This window comes from Marmota monax, unplaced genomic scaffold, assembly GCF_021218885.2.
Source record: "Marmota monax isolate L192 unplaced genomic scaffold, Marmota_monax_Labrador192_F-V1.1 WCK01_AAM20220418_F8-fsc00007, whole genome shotgun sequence".
Classification (NCBI taxonomy): Eukaryota; Metazoa; Chordata; class Mammalia; order Rodentia; family Sciuridae; genus Marmota; species Marmota monax.
The window spans coordinates 1,795,836-1,815,342 of NW_026692781.1; the positions used below are offsets into that span (position 1 = coordinate 1,795,836).

Sequence of the window (19,507 nt, forward strand, 5' to 3'; positions counted from 1 at the left end):
GTCTCAAGGAAGACATCAGACAGCAAAATCAGACAATGAAAGATCACTTCAACAATGAATTACATAAACAAATCCAAGAAGCAAAAGATCAACTATACAGGGAAATAGAGGTTATAAAAAACAAACAAACAGAAATCCTAGAAATGCAGGAAGCAATAAGCCAACTTAAAAACTCAATTGAGAATACTACCAGCAGAGTAGAACACTTAGAAGACAGAACATCAGACAATGAAGATAAAGTATTTCAACTTGAAAAGAACATAGACAGCTCAGCAAGACTGTTAAGAAACCATGAGCAGAACATCCAAGAAATATGGGATAACATCAAGAGACCAAATTTAAGAGTCATTGGGATACAGGAAGGGACAGAGTTTCAAACCAAAGGAATGAGCAATCTATTCAATGAAATAATACGAGAAAACTTCCCAGACTTGAAGAATGAGACAGAACCCCAAATCCTAGAAGCCTACAGGACGCCGAATGTGCAAAATCATAAGAGACCCACACCTAGACACATTATAATGAAGATGCCCAACATACAGAATAAGGAGAGAATTTTAAAAGCTACAAGAGAAAGTAAGCAGATCACATTTAGGGGTAAGCCAATCAGGATAACAGCTGATCTTTCAACACAGACTCTGAAAGCTAGAAGATCCTGGAATAACATATTTCAAACACTGAAAGAAAATGGGTTCCAACCAAGAATTGTGTTTCCAGCGAAATTAAGCTTCAGGATGGAAGATGAAATTAAAACCTTCCACGATAAACAAAAGTTAAAAGAATTTGCAGCTAGAAAACCATCTCTTCAAAACATCCTTGGCAAAACATTACAGGAAGAGGAAATGGAAAATAACAATGAAAACCAACAGTGGGAGGTAGGACACTAAAGGGGGGAAAATAATCAAAGAGGAAAACAAACCATGTTTAGTAACATAAATAAACAAATATGGCTGGAAGAACAACCCATATCTCAATAATAACCCTAAATGTTAATGGCTTAAACTCACCAATCAAGAGACACAGGCTAGTAGAATGGATCACAAAACAAGACCCAACAATATGCTGCCTACAGGAGACGCATTTGATAGGAAAAGACATACATAGGCTGAAGGTGAAAAGTTGGGAAAAATCATATCACTCATATGGACTTTGGAAACAAGCAGGAGTATCCATACTCATATCAAATAAAATAGATTTCAAGCCCAAGTTAATCAAAAGGGATAAAGAGGGACACTACATACTGCTCAAGGGAACCATACACCAACAAGACATAACAATCATAAATATATATGCCCCAAACAATGGTGCAGCTATGTTCATCAAACAAACTCTTCTCAAGTTCAAGAGTCTAATAGACCACCATACAATAATCATGGGAGACTTCAACACACCTCTATCACCACTGGACAGATCTTCCAAACAAAAGTTGAATAAGGAAACTATAGAACTCAATAACACAATTAATAACCTAGACTTAATTGACATATATAGAATATACCACCCAACATCAAGCAGTTACACTTTTTTCTCAGCAGCACATGGATCCTTCTCAAAAATAGATCATATATTATGTCACAGGGAAACTCTTAGACAATATAAAGGAGTAGAGATAATACCATGCATCCTATCTGATCATAATGGAATGGAACTGAAAATCAATGATAAAAGAAGGAAGGGAAAAGAATACATCACTTGGAGAATGAACAATAGGTTACTGAACGATCAATGGGTTATAGAAGACATCAAGGAAGAAATTAAAAAATTCTTAGAGATTAATGAAAACACAGACACAACATATCGGAATCTATGGGACACATTGAAAGCAGTTCTAAGAGGAAAATTCATTGCTTGGAGTTCATTCCTTAAAAAAAGAAAAAACCAACAAATAAATGATCTCATACTTCATCTCAAAACCCTAGAAAAAGAAGAGCAAAACAACAGCAAAAGAAGTAGAAGGCAAGAAATAATTAAAATCAGAGCTGAAATTAATGAAATCGAAACAAAAGAAACAATTGAAAAAATTGACAAAACTAAAAGTTCGTTCTTTGAAAAAATAAACAAAATCGACAGACCCTTAGCCATGCTAGCGAAGAGAAGAAGAGAGAGAACTCAAATTACTAACATACGGGATGAAAGAGGCAATATCACAACAGACACTTCAGAAATACAGAAGATAATCAAAAATTATTTTGAATCCTTATACTCCAATAAATTAGAAGATAGTGAAGGCATAGATAAATTTCTTAAGTCATATGATCTGCCCAGATTGAGTCAGGAGGATATAGACAACCTAAACAGACCAATATCAATTGAGGAAATAGAAGAAACCATCAAAAGACTACCAACTAAGAAAAGCCCAGGACCGGATGGGTATACAGCAGAGTTTTACAAAACCTTTAAAGAGGAACTAATACCAATACTTTTCAAGCTACTTCGGGAAATAGAAAAAGAGGGAGAACTTCCAAATTCGTTCTACGAGGCCAACATCACCCTGATTCCTAAACCAGACAAAGACACTTCAAAGAAAGAAAACTACAGACCAATATCTCTAATGAACCTAGATGCAAAAATCCTCAATAAAATTCTGGCCACTCGGATACAAAAACTTATCAAAAAAATTGTGCACCATGATCAAGTAGGATTCATCCCTGGGATGCAAGGCTGGTTCAATATACGGAAATCAATAAATGTTATTCACCACATCAATAGACTTAAAAATAAGAATCATATGATCATCTCGATAGATGCGGAAAAAGCATTCGACAAAGTACAGCATCCCTTTATGTTCAAAACTCTAGAAAAACTAGGGATAACAGGAACATTCCTCAATATTGTAAAAGCAATCTATGCTAAGCCTCAGGCTAGCATCATTCTGAATGGAGAAAAATTGAAGGCATTCCCTCTAAAATCTGTAACAAGACAGGGATGCCCTCTCTCACCACTTCTGTTCAACATAGTTCTCGAAACACTGGCCAGAGCAATTAGACAGACGAAAGAAATTAAAGGCATAAAAATAGGAAAAGAAGAACTTAAATTATCACTATTTGCAGATGACATGATTCTATACCTAGCAGACCCAAAAGGGTCTACAAAGAAACTATTAGAGCTAATAAATGAATTCAGCAAAGTGGCAGGATATAAAATCAACACGCATAAATCAAAGGCATTCCTGTATATCAGCGACAAATCCTCTGAAATGGAAATGAGGACAACCACTCCATTCACAATATCTTCAAAAAAAATAAAATACTTGGGAATAAACCTAACAAAAGAGGTGAAAGACTTATACAATGAAAACTACAGAACCCTAAAGAGAGAAATAGAAGAAGATCTTAGAAGATGGAAAAATATACCCTGTTCATGGATAGGCAGAACTAACATCATCAAAATGGCGATATTACCAAAAGTTCTCTATAGGTTTAATGCAATGCCAATCAAAATCCCAACGGCATTTCTTGTAGAAATAGAGAAAGCAATCATGAAATTCATATGGAAAAACAAAAGACCCAGAATAGCAAAAACAATTCTAAGCAGGAAGTGTGAATCAGGCGGTATAGCGATACCAGACTTCAAACTATACTACAGAGCAATAGTAACAAAAACAGCATGGTACTGGTACCAAAACAGGCGGGTGGACGAATGGTACAGAATAGAGGACACAGAAACCAATCCACAAAACTACAACTACCTTATATTTGATAAAGGGGCTAAAAGCATGCAATGGAGGAAGGATAGCATCTTCAACAAATGGTGCTGGGAAAACTGGAAATCCATATGCAACAAAATGAAACTGAATCCCTTTCTCTCGCCATGCACAAAAGTTAATTCAAAATGGATCAAGGAGCTTGATATCAAATCAGAGACACGCCGTCTGATAGAAGAAAAAGTTGGCTACGATCTACATACTGTGGGGTCGGGCTCCAAATTCCTCAATAGGACACCCATAGCACAAAAGTTAATAACTAGAATCAACAAATGGGACTTACTCAAACTAAAAAGTTTTTTTTTCTCAGCAAAAGAAACAATAAGAGAGGTAAATAGAGAGCCTACATCCTGGGAACAAATCTTTACTCCTCACACTTCAGATAGAGCCCTAATATCCAGAGTATACAAAGAACTCAAAAAATTAGACAATAAGAGAACAAACAACCCAATCAACAAATGGGCCAAGGACCTGAACAGACACTTCTCAGAGGAGGACATACAATCAATCAACAAGTACATGAAAAAATGCTCACCATCTCTAGCAGTCAGAGAAATGCAAATCAAAACCACCCTAAGATACCATCTCACTCCAGTTAGATTGGCAGCCATTATGAAGTCAAACAACAACAAGTGCTGGAGAGGATGTGGGGAAAAGGGTACACTTGTACATTGCTGGTGGGACTGCAAATTGGTGCAGCCAATTTGGAAAGCAGTATGGAGATTTCTTGGAAAGCTGGGAATGGAGCCACCATTTGACCCAGCTATTCCCCTTCTCGGTCTATTCCCTAAAGACCTAAAAAGAGCATGCTACAGGGACACTGCTACATCGATGTTCATAGCAGCACAATTCACAATAGCTAGACTGTGGAACCAACCTAGATGCCCTTCAATGGATGAATGGATAAAAAAAATGTGGCATTTATACACAATGGAGTATTACTCTGCATTAAAAAATGACAAAATCATAGAATTTACAGGGAAATGGATGGCATTAGAGCAGATTATGCTAAGTGAAGCTAGCCAATCCCTAAAAAACAAATGCCAAATGTCTTCTTTGATATAAGGAGAGTAACTAAGAACAGAGTAGGGTCGAAGAGCATGAGAAGAAGATTAACATTAAACAGGGATGAGAGGTGGGAGGGAAAGGGAGAGAGAAGGGAAAATGCATGGAAATGGAAGGAGACCCTCAGAGTTATACAAAAGTACATACAAGAGGAAGTGAGGGGAAGGGGAAAAATAATATAAGGGGGACAAAGGAATGTCAGTAGAGGGAGCAGAGAGAGAAGAGGGGAGGGGAGGGGAGGGGAGGGGAGGGGAGGGGAGGGGGGATAGTAGAGGATAGGAAAGGCAGCAGAATACAACAGACACTAGTATGGCAATATGTAAATCAATGGATGTGTAACTGATGTGATTCTGCAATCTGTATATGGGGTAAAAATGGGAGCTCATAACCCACTTGAATCAAATTGTAAAATATGATATATCAAGAACTATGTAATGTTTTGAACAGCCAACAATAAAAAATTAAAAAAAAAAAGAAGTGTAAGTAATTTAAGTAATATAATCAAGAGCATAACAACAGGAGCTAGGAGTGGGGGAGATAGGGTTGAAAGGGTAATCTAAATCCAGAAATTCAGCATAAACTGACTTCCTTATCAACACCACCATACATAATCAGCAATCAGGAAAATAAAACATCTTACGTCTCTGCTGTCTCCATTGCCTGACTTGCTCTGAATCTCCTTGTTATCCAGATTTTCTACGTCAGATTCTCCTGAAGCAATTGGTACAGTTTCTGAGACACTGGGGCTGGGGATAAGTGACTGGCTTTCATTGTCAGTCATTGTGTTTTTCTCTGTGCCACTGCTTTTTTCCTTATCTTTGAGGAAAACTTGGGTGTTGCTGAATTCAGAAAGCGTATGGTCAGAAATGTTCTCTTTAACATATGTATCATTTACATGGTCCGTTGTTTCCTGTGGAACATTTTGCTTTTTGCATAATATTTTATGAAGCACATAGTTTAATCCTTTCTTAATCCTTGCCATTGCGAGCTGGATATTTTTTACTTCATTGTTCTCTTCACTTGTTGAGTCTTTGTATGAACTAAATGAACTCACCAGTGCCAGAAAGAGGTAAAGTACCTAAATGGAAAAGTAAAGGATAGTGGAATGAATCAGACATTATTACCCTATGTGCATTTATGACTACATGACTAATGTGATTCTACATTATATACAATCAGAAAAAATGTGAAGTTATACTCCATTTATATATGATGTGACAAAGTTCATTCTACTGTCATGTATAACTAATTAGAATAAATAAAAAACAATAAAGGAGCATAAGTGTAGCTCATGTTGTATTTCTTTTAAAACAATAATAAGCAATCCTCTAAAAAGGCTGACCTAAGACTTGAGGACCGAGCATATGGTCTACAGGCTGTTCAGTTCTTATTCACCGTGGCAGATGTTGTGCTGAGACTTGTAACCAGGACTCTAGTTGTAAACTCACAACATTCTGTGCAACATGATTTGTTTCTCCTTTAGAGATGAAAAAAGGCACTCTTACAGATATCATCAAAGGTCACATGGATTAGCCTCAAGACTGTCTTATTCCAAAGCTTATTTTATCAGTCATATTGTCTTTCTCAAGGCAAAAAATGAGTTGCTGTTCTAGATGGCTGTCTTCACTTTGAGATATCCCCACACTGAGTGAGAATTAAGTGCCCATAAAAAATCAAATAATATGAAAAATAAATAGAATTAAAAATTTGGTGAAGTAATTATTTGTATGATTAAGAATCTAGAAATAAACATGCATCAAGGCTTCTAACATATATTGAAGATGTTTTATTTTAATATTCTACTAATTGTTTAACAAACATTTAATTTGGGAATATACACACATATATGGAATAGTACATGACTAGAATTACATTGCAACTCTATTTTGTATTGTTTTTAATTTATTTACATATTTATATTATTTACTATTTGGTTTATGCAACCACAATCTGATTTCACCTGGTGGCAACTATCTAAATCATAGGTAAAACACCTAGAAAAAAAAAAGGGTCTGGTAGGAATTTAAACTTCTAAATAATGTTAAATGATTAACAAAACCTATAGATCAGAAGTTGAAATTTTATAGAGAAATAAAACAAATATTCATAAACTGTTTATAGGATGCTAAATGATTTTGTTTTATTTATGTTATGATAACATCATAAGCATTAATTATTTTTGTGTTCATTCTCCCATTAAATATAGTCAGGTTTAAAAAGGCTTCAGAATATGCATAATAAGCACTAGTTAGTAAGTGATAGAACTAGAATTTAAACCTATGTTTGTTTGGGTGTGCATTCTACTTTTCTACAACTTAACATTTTTTGAAAACCACATTGAACTCTTGCCTTTGCATATGATTTTTAAAAGGTTTCTATATAGTTCTGAATCAGTGTTGGAATTTTATTAGGAGAAAAAGATAAAACTAAATTGAAAACTGCAGAATAGTTTCTGTTTACACCATCCACATTGTAAGTGTGGAGGGTAAAAAATCAACCAATTCTCCCCTTTCATTTGTTTTTCCTCTTGTATTTACTCTAGTACTGTTATCATGGTGTCCCAGAGATGGATGACTGCTGAGAGAAATAAAGCTTAAAGGACTTATATAAAGAAGAAATATGATGGCCAACAATTGGAAATGGAAGTTCATGACTTGAAGTTTCTGGTCAGTAGAAACCAGAAAAGTAGAGAGTGGAGTTCATATATTTGCTTCAGCATTTCTGCTTCTTTGAGTTTGGACTACATGTTCATGTGTGTGTGTGTGTGTGTGTGTGTGTGTTTTCTCGTTGTTGTGGCTGTGGTTACTTTTCTCAACAGCCATGGCCCTTCCTTTCAGAGACAGAAATCTACATTTCACTTGGGATATTGCCCTTTTCTAATTAGTCGTTGGGTTCGGACTGATGCTATCTCTACCTCCAAGGGAGGGAGGGCTCTGAGTAGCTTACTGTAATAAATGTATTCTACACCCTGGATAATAGAGATTAGTTCAGAAAAGAGTATGTAACTCAGAGTTAGTAAAATAATAAAAAGTTTATTGTGGCTTTTAAGAAAGGAATTCTCTTCTCCATTGACTAGATATGTGTTATGGTTTGGATGTAAGGTGTCCCCCAAAAGCTCACGTGTGAGACAATGCAAGAAGGTTCAGAGGAGAAATGATCAAGTTGTAAAGAGTCTTAACTCAATCAGTGACTTAATCCCCTGATAGGAATTAACTGAGTGGTAAGTGAAGTGGTAAAGTATGGTTGGAGGAGATGGGAATTAGGGTGTGGCTTTGGTGTATATATTTGTATCTGGAAAGTGGAGTCTCTGTTTCCAGATCACCATGATGGGAGCTGTTCACTGTCACCCATGATGTTCAGCCTCACCTAGAACTCCAAAGAATGGAGCCGGCCTTCTATGGATGAAGACCTCTATGAGACCTCAAATAAACTTTTCCTCCTTTACAGTTGTTCTGTTCAGATGCTTTAGTCCCAACAGCAAAAAAAAAAAAAAAAAAAAAAAAAAAAAAAAACAAAAAAAAAAAAAACCTGTCTAAAACAATATGATATGAATATGTGAAGCTTTAGATTGCAGCAGCTGTCTTGGTAAGACACAGAACACCAAGGTGCAAAGAGGACAGAAAAGGCAGAACACGCCTATAATGTCTGCATCTGAACCTCTGCGCCATACTACCATGGAAACAAGATCTAGCAATGGTATTTTGAATTATGTGTACTGATCTATCAATTTGGCTTTGTTTCATCCATTTAGAATAGTGTTCTATGTCCCTGGGAGTTGGAAGTGTATTCATAGCAACAGAGGACAGAGGACAGAGAATATTAAAGTATTTTTCATGTTGGGCACTGTTCCAGGTTTTGTGACATAGAGAAGTGCCATGGTCCCTTCTTTCATGGAGTTAACAGTTCAATAAGGAAATGGACAATCACATCTAGAAATAAACACAATGCCAATGTGATAAATATATAACAGTGAGATAAACAAGATGAAGCTGAAACAATAAGGGAGGGCACAGATAAAATTTAATCTAAACTGTGATTTATTTTTCCTAGTCTTTTGGAAAATATATTTGATCTTTATTACATATGGATAAAAAGCAATTATTGAGTCTTTTTTCCTGTAAGAATCATTTTTATAAGATACAAGAGAAGCAGAGAAAACCACTTATTCAATTCACCCATTAAATTACTAGAATACTTTAAAGTGAAACCTTTTTCTTTTAGTTAATGCATAATGCTTTTATAGACTACCGGTTTACAGTCTTTGCTGCACTATTTAGTCAAGTGAGACTTTTTAGAAAATTTTGATGACCAAGCCACATTCACATATGAATAGCATCAGAATCTCTGGGAGTGGATCCAAGGATTCAGCCTATTATCATTAATTCCCCAGGTAATTCCAATGTGCAGGCGAATTTGAAAGACATTGTTATATTTATGTGCTTCTTACAATTTAATGTGCACACAAATCACCTGGGGTTAGTATCATAATATAGATTATGCTTCCAGAGGTCTAGGATGGGGTTTGAGTTTTGCATTTCTAAGCATCTCCCACATGATACTGATGATCCTTTTAGTAGCAAGGTTATAAAAGTATTGCTATCCAAAAGTAATATGATGTGAGTCCCATATGTAATTTTGAACAAAAAATATATAAGTGCAAAGAGAAACAGGTGAAATTAATTTTACTAATGTATTTTATTTAATTAAAAGTGTTTCAATAGAATCATCATTTTAAAATCCATTCAATAAAAATTATTGCTACGTAATTTATATTATTTTGGGGGAAAACTTCAAATCCAGTGTGTCTTTTACATTTCTTGCACATCTCAAATGAAACTTAGTCATATTTCAACTCTTAATAGCCACATGTGGATAGTGGTCTCTATTTTGAACAATGCAGTTATGGACCACTGGGTCATTGAAAACACCAGGCTATATTACACCAATTTCTACAAGGAAAATGTAAAAGCTTGGGATCCTTACCAGTAAGTTTCCAATTAAAATGACCATCATGTAAAAAGAGATGCACCAGGGTTGGCCTGCTACCTCCATGCAGTCCCACAAGGTTTCTATCCACTCTCCACAGAGAATTCGGAACACATTAAGGCAGGAATGAAAGAAGTCATGCATGTGCCAGCGTGGGAGTTGACAGTTTTCATCTATGCGGCAGACACATGCTTTGTAACTCCAACCAAACAACTTCATGCCGAACACAGCAGAAAAGAAGATGAACGTGAACAACAGCAGAATCAAGTCTTTCAGGGCCGACAGTGAGTTTCCAAGAGTCAGCATCAATATTTCAAATGTTGGCCAATATTTCCCCAACTTGAAAATACGCAACTAATAGAGCAATGTAAACAACAACAATAAGAAGAAACAAACAAGAAAACCTGGTTGTTACTCATTGTGAAGTACATTTAAAATTTTATATGCATATACACATACACATTTATCACCTTTAAAGTAATATTTAGTATTAACTAGTATTAATATATATCATCAATATTCTGAATATTTTACATACTTCTTAATGCATCTTAACATATTCTGTAATTTTGTACACTGTTTATATCCTTTTCTATTGATCTATTTGTCAACTCCAATTTTGTATTGTGCTCTTATAATCACTATAGATTTATGTTTTAATATCTGGTAGGACAAGTATCCATTCTTTTTTTTTTTTTTTTTTGCTTTTCACAATATACATACAGGTGACACTGAAAAGTTTCATCAGGATCCACTGAATTTTGACATTGAAGATCTTACTGTATATTTTTATTTTAAAAATCACATATCCAAGACCAAATGCAGCACTCCAGGTTTAGTCTAAATATACTTCTGTTTTATTAGATTTTTAAATTTGTATTTATACAGTATAAAATTAGCTTAATATTTTTGTGTACTATAACTAGAGTTAGCATAGTGTACTTAGAGTCTTCTAAAACCTACACATAACATGAACTATATCTTTCCATCTTTTCTAGTATATAGGTAGCTTTCTGGACTCGAGAGTAAGGCTTTATATTAACCAATATAAAATTTAACCATGTTAGATTCAGTTCATTAGTAACCCTTAAAATATTTTGATACTATCTTTTATAACATCTTCTGCATTTGCCAGTCTTGTTTCACCCATAAATTTGATGACTACATCTTGTATATATTTTTATTATTATGCTAACATTGATGGTTGAGGATTTAAGGCAGGATTCTGAGGAAGCTACCCTCTAGGAAGTAATGATCTGGAGAAGCTCAACCTGCTTCATTGTTCCCGATCCCTCCTATATGTTTTAAACTCTCTCCAGAGTAGGACAAAACTATTTTTTTTGGGGGGGGGGGGTTAACATTTCCATAAATGCTATTCTAATACAATTTATTTCTTTGACAAATTTTCTGATGCTCACCGTCTCCCTACCTGTAGACCTAATAATCTCCATACTAACAATCTACCATTTTAAAACAAGTTTAAGATAAATTCTGCTATCCTACATTTAGAAACATTTGTCTGAGTCTAGCTTCTTAGTCCCATGTGGAAATTTTATTTCTGGAACTTGTCATTGTTTTACCCAGACACCCTAGCACTGGTTCCTATCACTGTGTGTCAAATCTCTGTGGCCTTAAATATTTTAATTCTATAATAATAGTGTTGGGAAATGCTTTTTTTTTTCTCCATGAGGTCCTTTATACATTAATTCATTCATCTATTTAATTCGAACATTTTATATTTGAATCAACTCATTTAATGTCTGAGGAAGCTGAGATAAATGTTGATGAAACAAAAATCAGGCACTGGATTCTACTTACCATCCTGAATGATTGACAAAGGGCCAATCCTTCAATATTTGCTAGATAAAGTTCTGCTAAACCTTGTAACACAATTAAACTATCAAAAATGTTCCAGCCTACTTGGAAATACCAATATGGATTCATGGCAATTATTTTAAAAATCATTTCTGCTGTAAAAATTCCAAGGAAAACCTAAATAAAAACAAAACATGTGGGTGAGAATGATTCCAATACCTGCATCAGAAACTTCAGGCACAGAAGCTTTAAGATACAACATCAATGTTCACCCCCATTTTTTACAGCTCCTCTCTCAAGAGCTGGTTAATTTTAGAGTCTATAATGAGAGACACATGCATTTTATTTAACAACTTAATGTAAGGTACCTATATATGGAATCTCTGATTATTTTAATAAAAACTCATGTTGAAGAAATCAAAAGAATATTTGAGAGTGGAAATTTCCATTCTTGAATAGTTTCTTTTAAAATCTGGAGTACATCTTAAGAAATTTAATTTTTCCATCTGTGAGAGAATTTTTTTAAGTACATTTATGATCTAGGAAAAAACTATAAAGTAAACCTATGGCAACTGTCTTTTAAACTGTACTTGCAAGGTGGCACATGAAATCCCAGTGGCTTGGAAGACTGAGACCTCAAGATCCTACTGGATCATGAGTTCAAAACCAGCCTTGTCACTTTAAGCAAGACACTAAGAACTTAGTGAGAACCTGTCTCAAAATAAAAGATAAAAAGGGCTGGGGATGTGGCTCAGTGGTTAAGGGCCCCTGGGTTCAATCCCCAGGCTAAATAAATAAACAAAAACTATACTGGCAGAAATAACCAAATTAATGTTTTAATATTGAGTAAATGTATAATTCGAAACTGATAGTAGTAGTCTTGTCTGTATTGGAACCAAGCAGCTAGATGTTGACAATGAAAGCAAAGAAATTTAAACAGTATACATTTGTTTAAATGTTACCTGTTTTTAAACTCACAGAAACCTGTTCTGTATTTTGCATTGTATGTGGAAAAAGGACAGGTGAATCTCAAAAATACCTTGCCAAAATTACAGGCTCCAATCTGAGACAAAGACAAGTGGTTAAGGAACAGGTGAGCCAGGAACTTCTAGAATCAGGATTCAGAATCCAGAATTCAGGTGTCAGTGCCTGTTATTCCACCTGTACCTACTCTGACCTATGGAACAGAGGTACCAAGTGAATGAATGTATATTTGGGAAGGCAGAGGCAATAGAAATTTCCAATTAGGTTTACCATGAGCATCTGGGTAGGAATCAATCTCTCTCTCTCTCTCTCTCTCTCTCTCTCTCTCTCTCTCTCTCTCTCTCTCTCTCTCTCTCTCTCTTTTGTACCAGGGATTAAACCCAGGGGCACTTAACTACTGAGCCACATCCCCAGCCCTTCTTATTTATTATTATTTTTTAATTTTGAGGACACAGTCTCTCCCTAAGTTATCTAGTGCCTTGCTAAATTGCCAAGGCTGGTTTTGAACTTTTGATCCTCCTGTCTTAGCCTCCCAAGTTGCTAGGATTATAGGTGTTTGCTACTATGCCTGGCTATAGGAATCATGAATTTAAATGATGGGATTTCAAACTCCAGATGTAAATTTTTTCAATGATAAGAACATTCACAAGATGGGAAAATGGGGGTGTAGGGCAGAGCATGAATACAATACATCATCTAATAATAATGTAATGATGCATGCTACAAATACTTGAGATATAAAATAATGAGGATAATGAAGAATGAAGAAAAACAGAATTTGCAAATGAAAATAATGTACAATGAAGATCTTACCAAGTTGCCAGTGCTTAGCAGATAGCTGTGGTCATCACTCATTGGATAGTGTTCCCAGGCCAAAAAATATATGTTTAATATTATGCATATGAGAAGAAAAAGATCAGTAAATGGGTCTGTTATGAGCCTATGGACAAATTCTTTCAATTTTAACCAACAGGGAGAACAATTCCAGATCAAGAAAATTTTGGAAAACCTATACCAACACAATGGGCACTTCTTCCTGGATTTTTTAAGTTCTGAAATGAAAGAATAGAAAGGTTAAACATTAGAAAATAGTTTAAATACTAACTAATAGAAAATGATTGAATTTTGTCTGCAAAGGAAGATTTAGAACTAAACTTCCGATTTGGAGTTATTAATTAGAAATATTATATATGAAAATAAAACAGAGAAAAATAAATTTCCCCTATTTTATTTATGCCTGATTAGTTTAGCTGTGATAATGCTTTACTGGAGAAAGAAACTGAAATAAAAATGAGGCAAACTACATATGAGTAGAAAAACATAGAAATATCTACCAAGAAAACAAATATAAAATAACATAATTGAGAACATTATGATTTAAAATTTCTATACTTATACAATTTACAAATAATGTTGTTCTGTATTGCCCAAGATAAAGAATTGCCAGTTAAATGTAAAAACTAGAGATGAGTCTAGAAAGGACCCTGAGATATTAATGTTATACAGTTGAGCTTTGAACAATGTGGGGATTATGTACAAAGACACCTGTGCATTAAAAAATCCTGATGTGGGGAAAATTATATTCCATGCTGGTAAGATTATGTCAAAATAAACCCAAATATTATTATAACTGTAATGCACTGATAAAAATTTTTAAAAGCCCAGATGTAAGTTGACTGGCTCCAAACCTAAGTACCAATAGCCTCATGTTGACCAGAAGCTTTACAGATAACATAAACATTCAGTGAACAGTTTATATGTATATGTATTATATATGCTAGAACTATGAGAGATCACTTTTTTCCTGAAATTTTTATTGGTGCATTATACTTGTAATATAATGGTGGGATATTTTGTTACATATTTGTACATGCAAAACATAAGAGTATAATTTGACCAATATCAAGAGCCACTTTTAGCTGTGACATACGCTTTACTGGAGAGAGAAACTGCTCATGTGGAGATGATTAACATCATATGACATTCTCAGCAGGTGTTACCAACTGAGCTCATGCAATAGCAACAGGACATGGTTACAGGATTATTACCATGGAACAATAGGTACTACAGTTAATTTTATGCAGTTATGATTTAATATTGCATTTTTACATTGGTTTACATTTTCTCAACAGCAAATAGCATGTAAGATCATGTAAGATCCGTGTGTGCATGTTTTGACAATTTTAACTTTCTATAATAGATTTGTGGATATTTTATGGTATTAAGCAATAAATAGACCATTATGTACACATTTCAGGCATTCATCAAATACCTAACTTTTTTTTTAATTTTTTCAATATTTTTAGCCTGAGTCACCTGTAAGGTTTTTAAAATTGTCATAAATCTTCCAATAAATCTACATGTAAGTGGACCCACAGTTCAAATCTGTTATCAAGGGCAAGCTGCGTACTCCAATTTCTAATTTTAGTCACATTTTAATAGTTCAACATATTAAGATTTAGAGAAAATTCCACATTATTCTTTGATGGTAAGTTCCAATGTTCAAGACACTTTGCTTTTGAAGTTTGTATGTATCATTCATTCTCATATTCTCACAGTTTTCTTAAATTTTGGTTATTGCCACCCAAGGTTTGGAAGCTATTGCTTCAGAAATCCTGGTAGCAGGATTTATTTACAAGAGACTCTTAGGAGTAGTACCTTCCACAGTGAATATCTGACAATTTTATCATATTACCTTCTTTATGTCTGAGGGTATCTTCTTCCAATACATCCAAAGATGTGTTCATGGAAGCTGGTGATCTTTTCTTCATTTCTATTTGTGTGGTTTTACTCTGAAAAGAAAATTAGTTTAATACTGGCTTCTACCTTTTACATGTCCAAGACTCTAACTATGAGAAGGTATCTCACCAATCTAAAATGATGATTCTTAACCTCCCGGAGACTTTCTGGGTTTTATCATTTGTAGTTCTTCATATTATTGGCAATATTAAAATGATTTAGGGTTATTTGGGAAACAAATATTATAACTTGCATCCAATAAAATTTTGTACTATGAGCTAAACTATAAAAAGAGTGGTATTATTCATAACTGAGAAACAATTCAATAAGATTATTATAAAATATCTAGTCAGTAAATATGCTACTGATTAATAAGAATATTTTCCTAATATGTTAATTTTTTGTTTAAAGACATGTTAACTTTATACCTTTGTAAATTATCTGGATAAAATGATATGATTTGGCTTTTTGATGATGAAATAAGTCTCCAAGAATATCAGATAATGGAATGAATTTTAAAGAGTTACCTGGGATAGGTATCATTTCTTTCTGTTTCTCATGTGTCTTGAGTAATGTTTTTTGTTTTGGTTTGTTTTTAAGTGATGCTCTGCTTTGCTCATCTTTTTAACAGGTTGAAATAATTCTTGCAGGGGAAAGGTGCTCAAAAGTCCTAGGATTTGATGTAGCTATTACAATCTCTACACATTCCTATTAATCACAAGAATGGCCAAAGATATTTCTAGTGATGTACAAAATTGAACTCATCTGACAATGAGTAGATATTGCATGGTAGTGATTTCCAAGTGTTTTCACAATGGGAGCACAAAGAATGACAATATTTCTGTATTTGTTAATGTGGTGTAGATAGGTGAGACTGCCCTTTAATGGAGTCATGGGGGCTGCTGCTGCCCCAGCACTGAGGAAATTGGTTGAGGCTTACTGACTGATAATGCATAGCCAGCACATTCTTGTGGCAAATTCTGCTATAGCATATCTGAAGTGGCTAGTAGCTAGCAATGGAGTCATGATATTCAGTTCATTCAGAATCAGCCAAATATCCTTTAATTTCTTAAGTAGTAGAGTTAGAGGAGTTAAAAACCACTTATACTGCATACTGAGCTTCACCAGGAAAATGGCAGATATGGTGGGACTGCAGAGCTTCATTTCCTAACTGAAAAAATAAATTGAAATGGTAAGCTAACAACTCAGGTTGTGAGATTTAGTTTATTTACTAAAATTGTGTTTTTTTTTTCAGAAAGTATATTTTAGCTGAATTACAAGGTTACACAAAATAGAAGTTATAATGCATAGAATTCTAATTTTCCATGAGATAAAAACCAACAAAAGGAAAAATTGGATCAGGGTTTTATATATTCTACTTTATGTTATTTTTATCATACATATGATATTTTGCAATACAGTGCAGAATATCCCAATTAATTCCTGAATTCACAGGAATTACTTCTTATGGAGCTATTGTTTAGAGAGCAACAATATTTGTTGGGATCGCACTAATGAAAAATAAATTATCCAGCAAAGATAACTAGTATGTGTGAAAGGGGTTGAAAGTGAGATCATCAAGAATGTTATTGCTATATAGTTGAGGCTCAATTTTTTATTAATTTAGCCTGAATTATGAAGATATTTTAGAATATAAAAAGAATGAACCACATACAAGGTTAGTAATATGTTTACCTTGACTGAGTTTCTTACAAACATTGAATGAATGCCCACAATTTGGCTAACTAGTAAGGATATAGTTATTTACAATGCACTAGCTATTTTTTTTAAATTAAGTGTTGATTTCCTTATTACATAAAATAGAAGTTATCATTTGCCTGAACTTTAAACAGCCCTACATCATGATTAGACTGGGAAAAGGGTCAAGGATTCTTCTTTTCATAACTGGTTTAAATTTTCTTTGCTGGAGATTCATGAATAAGGAAGAACACTTGCCTACTTCCTGCACTTATCTCTGAATATCTGGCCTGCTCATCATGGACTTGCTCTCCTCATGAAGCCACAAAGGCCTTTGTAATCCTCTGATTCATCCTGCTCCCTCCTTCTCCTTAGTGCGGATGCTTCCTTCCACCTCTCTGCTCAAGTGTCAGCTTTTTATAAAAACCTTTCCTGACTCAGACATCATTTATTAAAGGCTCTCAAAGCACCATGTCTCTTTGCTTTATTGGACTTGTCCCATTTGAATTAATATTTATTTTTTATTTTTTATTCATTTTTTTGAATTAATATTTTTAAAAAATAGAGGATAATACAATGAATAACAATGTATCCAGTATCCACCCCCAACAATTTATTTCATTTATTTTCACTCTATTTTTTTCTGAAATATTTAAAATAAAATTCAGACATTGCATAATTTTCAGAAAAACCTTTTAAAAAACATATATCACAGTACCATTAAGATGATCAGCAAATTGGTAATTCTCTAATATCCAACACCTAGATCATACTCAGTTTTCTTTCATTGCTCAAAAACATTCCACTGTAGTTGAACTGTTCAAATCAAATACAAGCAAGGTCAATATATTATATTTGTTTGGGAGATTTATTAACTATCTTTGATTTTTATGAACTATCTTGTGATTTTTATTTATTTTCTCTAATATGACTTATTTTTTAAAGATACGGGGTCACTTCTAGTATATAGAGTTATCCAAATTCTTTATTTTAGACATATTGTATCCTTTCAGTACAATTTAATAGGTCCTTCTTTCTCCTGTCTTTCATTAATAAAGGCAAAAGAATATACCAAAAGGCTGACTAGATTTAACTGGGATCTCAGCAAGAGTATAATGTACATTGGGCATTGTGTTTCCTACTCATCCTCATTTTGTGTTCCAGAGATACAATTTTATGTTTGTGTCAATTTTATAGTTTATTTCCCCACGAAGCACTAGCTTCATGAAGATAAACACTGTATTTGTATTTATTAAAAGTTTTCCATCTCCATTTCTTAGTTGAGTTGGAATAATGCTTTAAATTAATTACTTACTTGAGCTACATGATGTTGGCTTAGATGTGAAAATATTTTTAAAAATATTTATAATACTACAATTTTTTATTTTTTATTTTTTTGGGGTACTAGGGATTGAACTCAGGGGCACTTGACCACTGAGCCCCATCCCCAACCCTATTTTGTGTTTTATTTAGAGACAGGGTCTCCCTGAGTTGTTTATTACCTTGATTTTGCTGAGGCTGGCTTTAAACTCTCCATCCTCCTACCTCAAACTCTCTAGCTGCTGGGATTACAGGCATATACCACTGCACCCAGTTTACTGCAGTTTTAAGTGTCTGACTTTCTTCCTGAGGTTTTGCCAGTAGCAAACAGTAGGAAAGTTTTACCTGCACACTGTGTAACTGGAGGAATGACAGTGTCTCAGCATTGGCCCTCCAGAAAAGGCAGAGAAGTGGAGAATGATGGGTTCTCCTCAATTTAGAGAAACCTGATACCAGTGAGTATAGATCACACTAAGAGTGGGAACAATAAGGATTAAACTTGAGAATTCCGGAAGACAGGTCATATATCTGTCACACAGGCTAATGATTAACTTTATTGGCTGTTAATATTATCATTGCTCATGTTGTTTTAATTATGCAAACATACAAAGACTTAAGAATTTTGTATTAATGAACATTTCTTCACTGGGACAATGGTGCCCATTGGCTCTTTATAATCTTTATTACATATGAGTTAAAGTTGATAGTGTACAACTATAAGAATTTTAATATTGGGTTTATATTGTGGCTAGTTCTACGTTTTCTTCTTTGGAGACTAAAACTCAATTTTCTCATATAAGATTTTACGATAATTTCTATGACTCAAAAGGTTGTCATGTGGGTAATGTTATCACGTATACAAATCATCTTCATAGAATTTGACACACAGTAAATGAACAATACCTGTCACATGATATGAATATTATATTGTTATAAAAATCTACATCTGAAATGTGAGGTTTACTCAAAGACAGATTTTTTTTTCTATAATGATTAAGGTTTTAAGTGGATTGTTGTGTGTGATAGTATGGTTAAAAGCTATCTTTGATATTGACATGTTATTATAATTTTATTAATATTTCCATATAAAATTTTTATGTTGCCTAATATCATCTAAACATGACAAAGTGCTTTATGTGTGTTTGTTTCATTTGGAATTCCCAACCACTTATAAGACAGATACTGTAATCATATATA

The 19,507-nt window shown here is 34.0% G+C and overlaps 1 protein-coding gene across 3 annotated transcripts in view; it reads right to left on the bottom strand.

Annotated features, from left to right (window-relative positions):
- Positions 1–19,507, bottom strand: part of Scn7a (sodium voltage-gated channel alpha subunit 7) — an 88,831-nt gene that overhangs the window by 23,171 nt on the left and 46,153 nt on the right. For all 3 annotated transcript variants that reach the window (XM_046447547.2, XM_058580152.1, XM_058580153.1), the window contains 5 exons: positions 15,249–15,345; positions 13,367–13,605; positions 11,573–11,746; positions 9,752–10,108; positions 5,409–5,846 (listed from right to left, as the gene is read on the bottom strand). In XM_046447547.2, the coding sequence (XP_046303503.1) occupies positions 5,409–5,846; positions 9,752–10,108; positions 11,573–11,746; positions 13,367–13,605; positions 15,249–15,345 (1,305 nt within the window). The remainder of the gene's footprint in view (positions 1–5,408; positions 5,847–9,751; positions 10,109–11,572; positions 11,747–13,366; positions 13,606–15,248; positions 15,346–19,507) is intronic.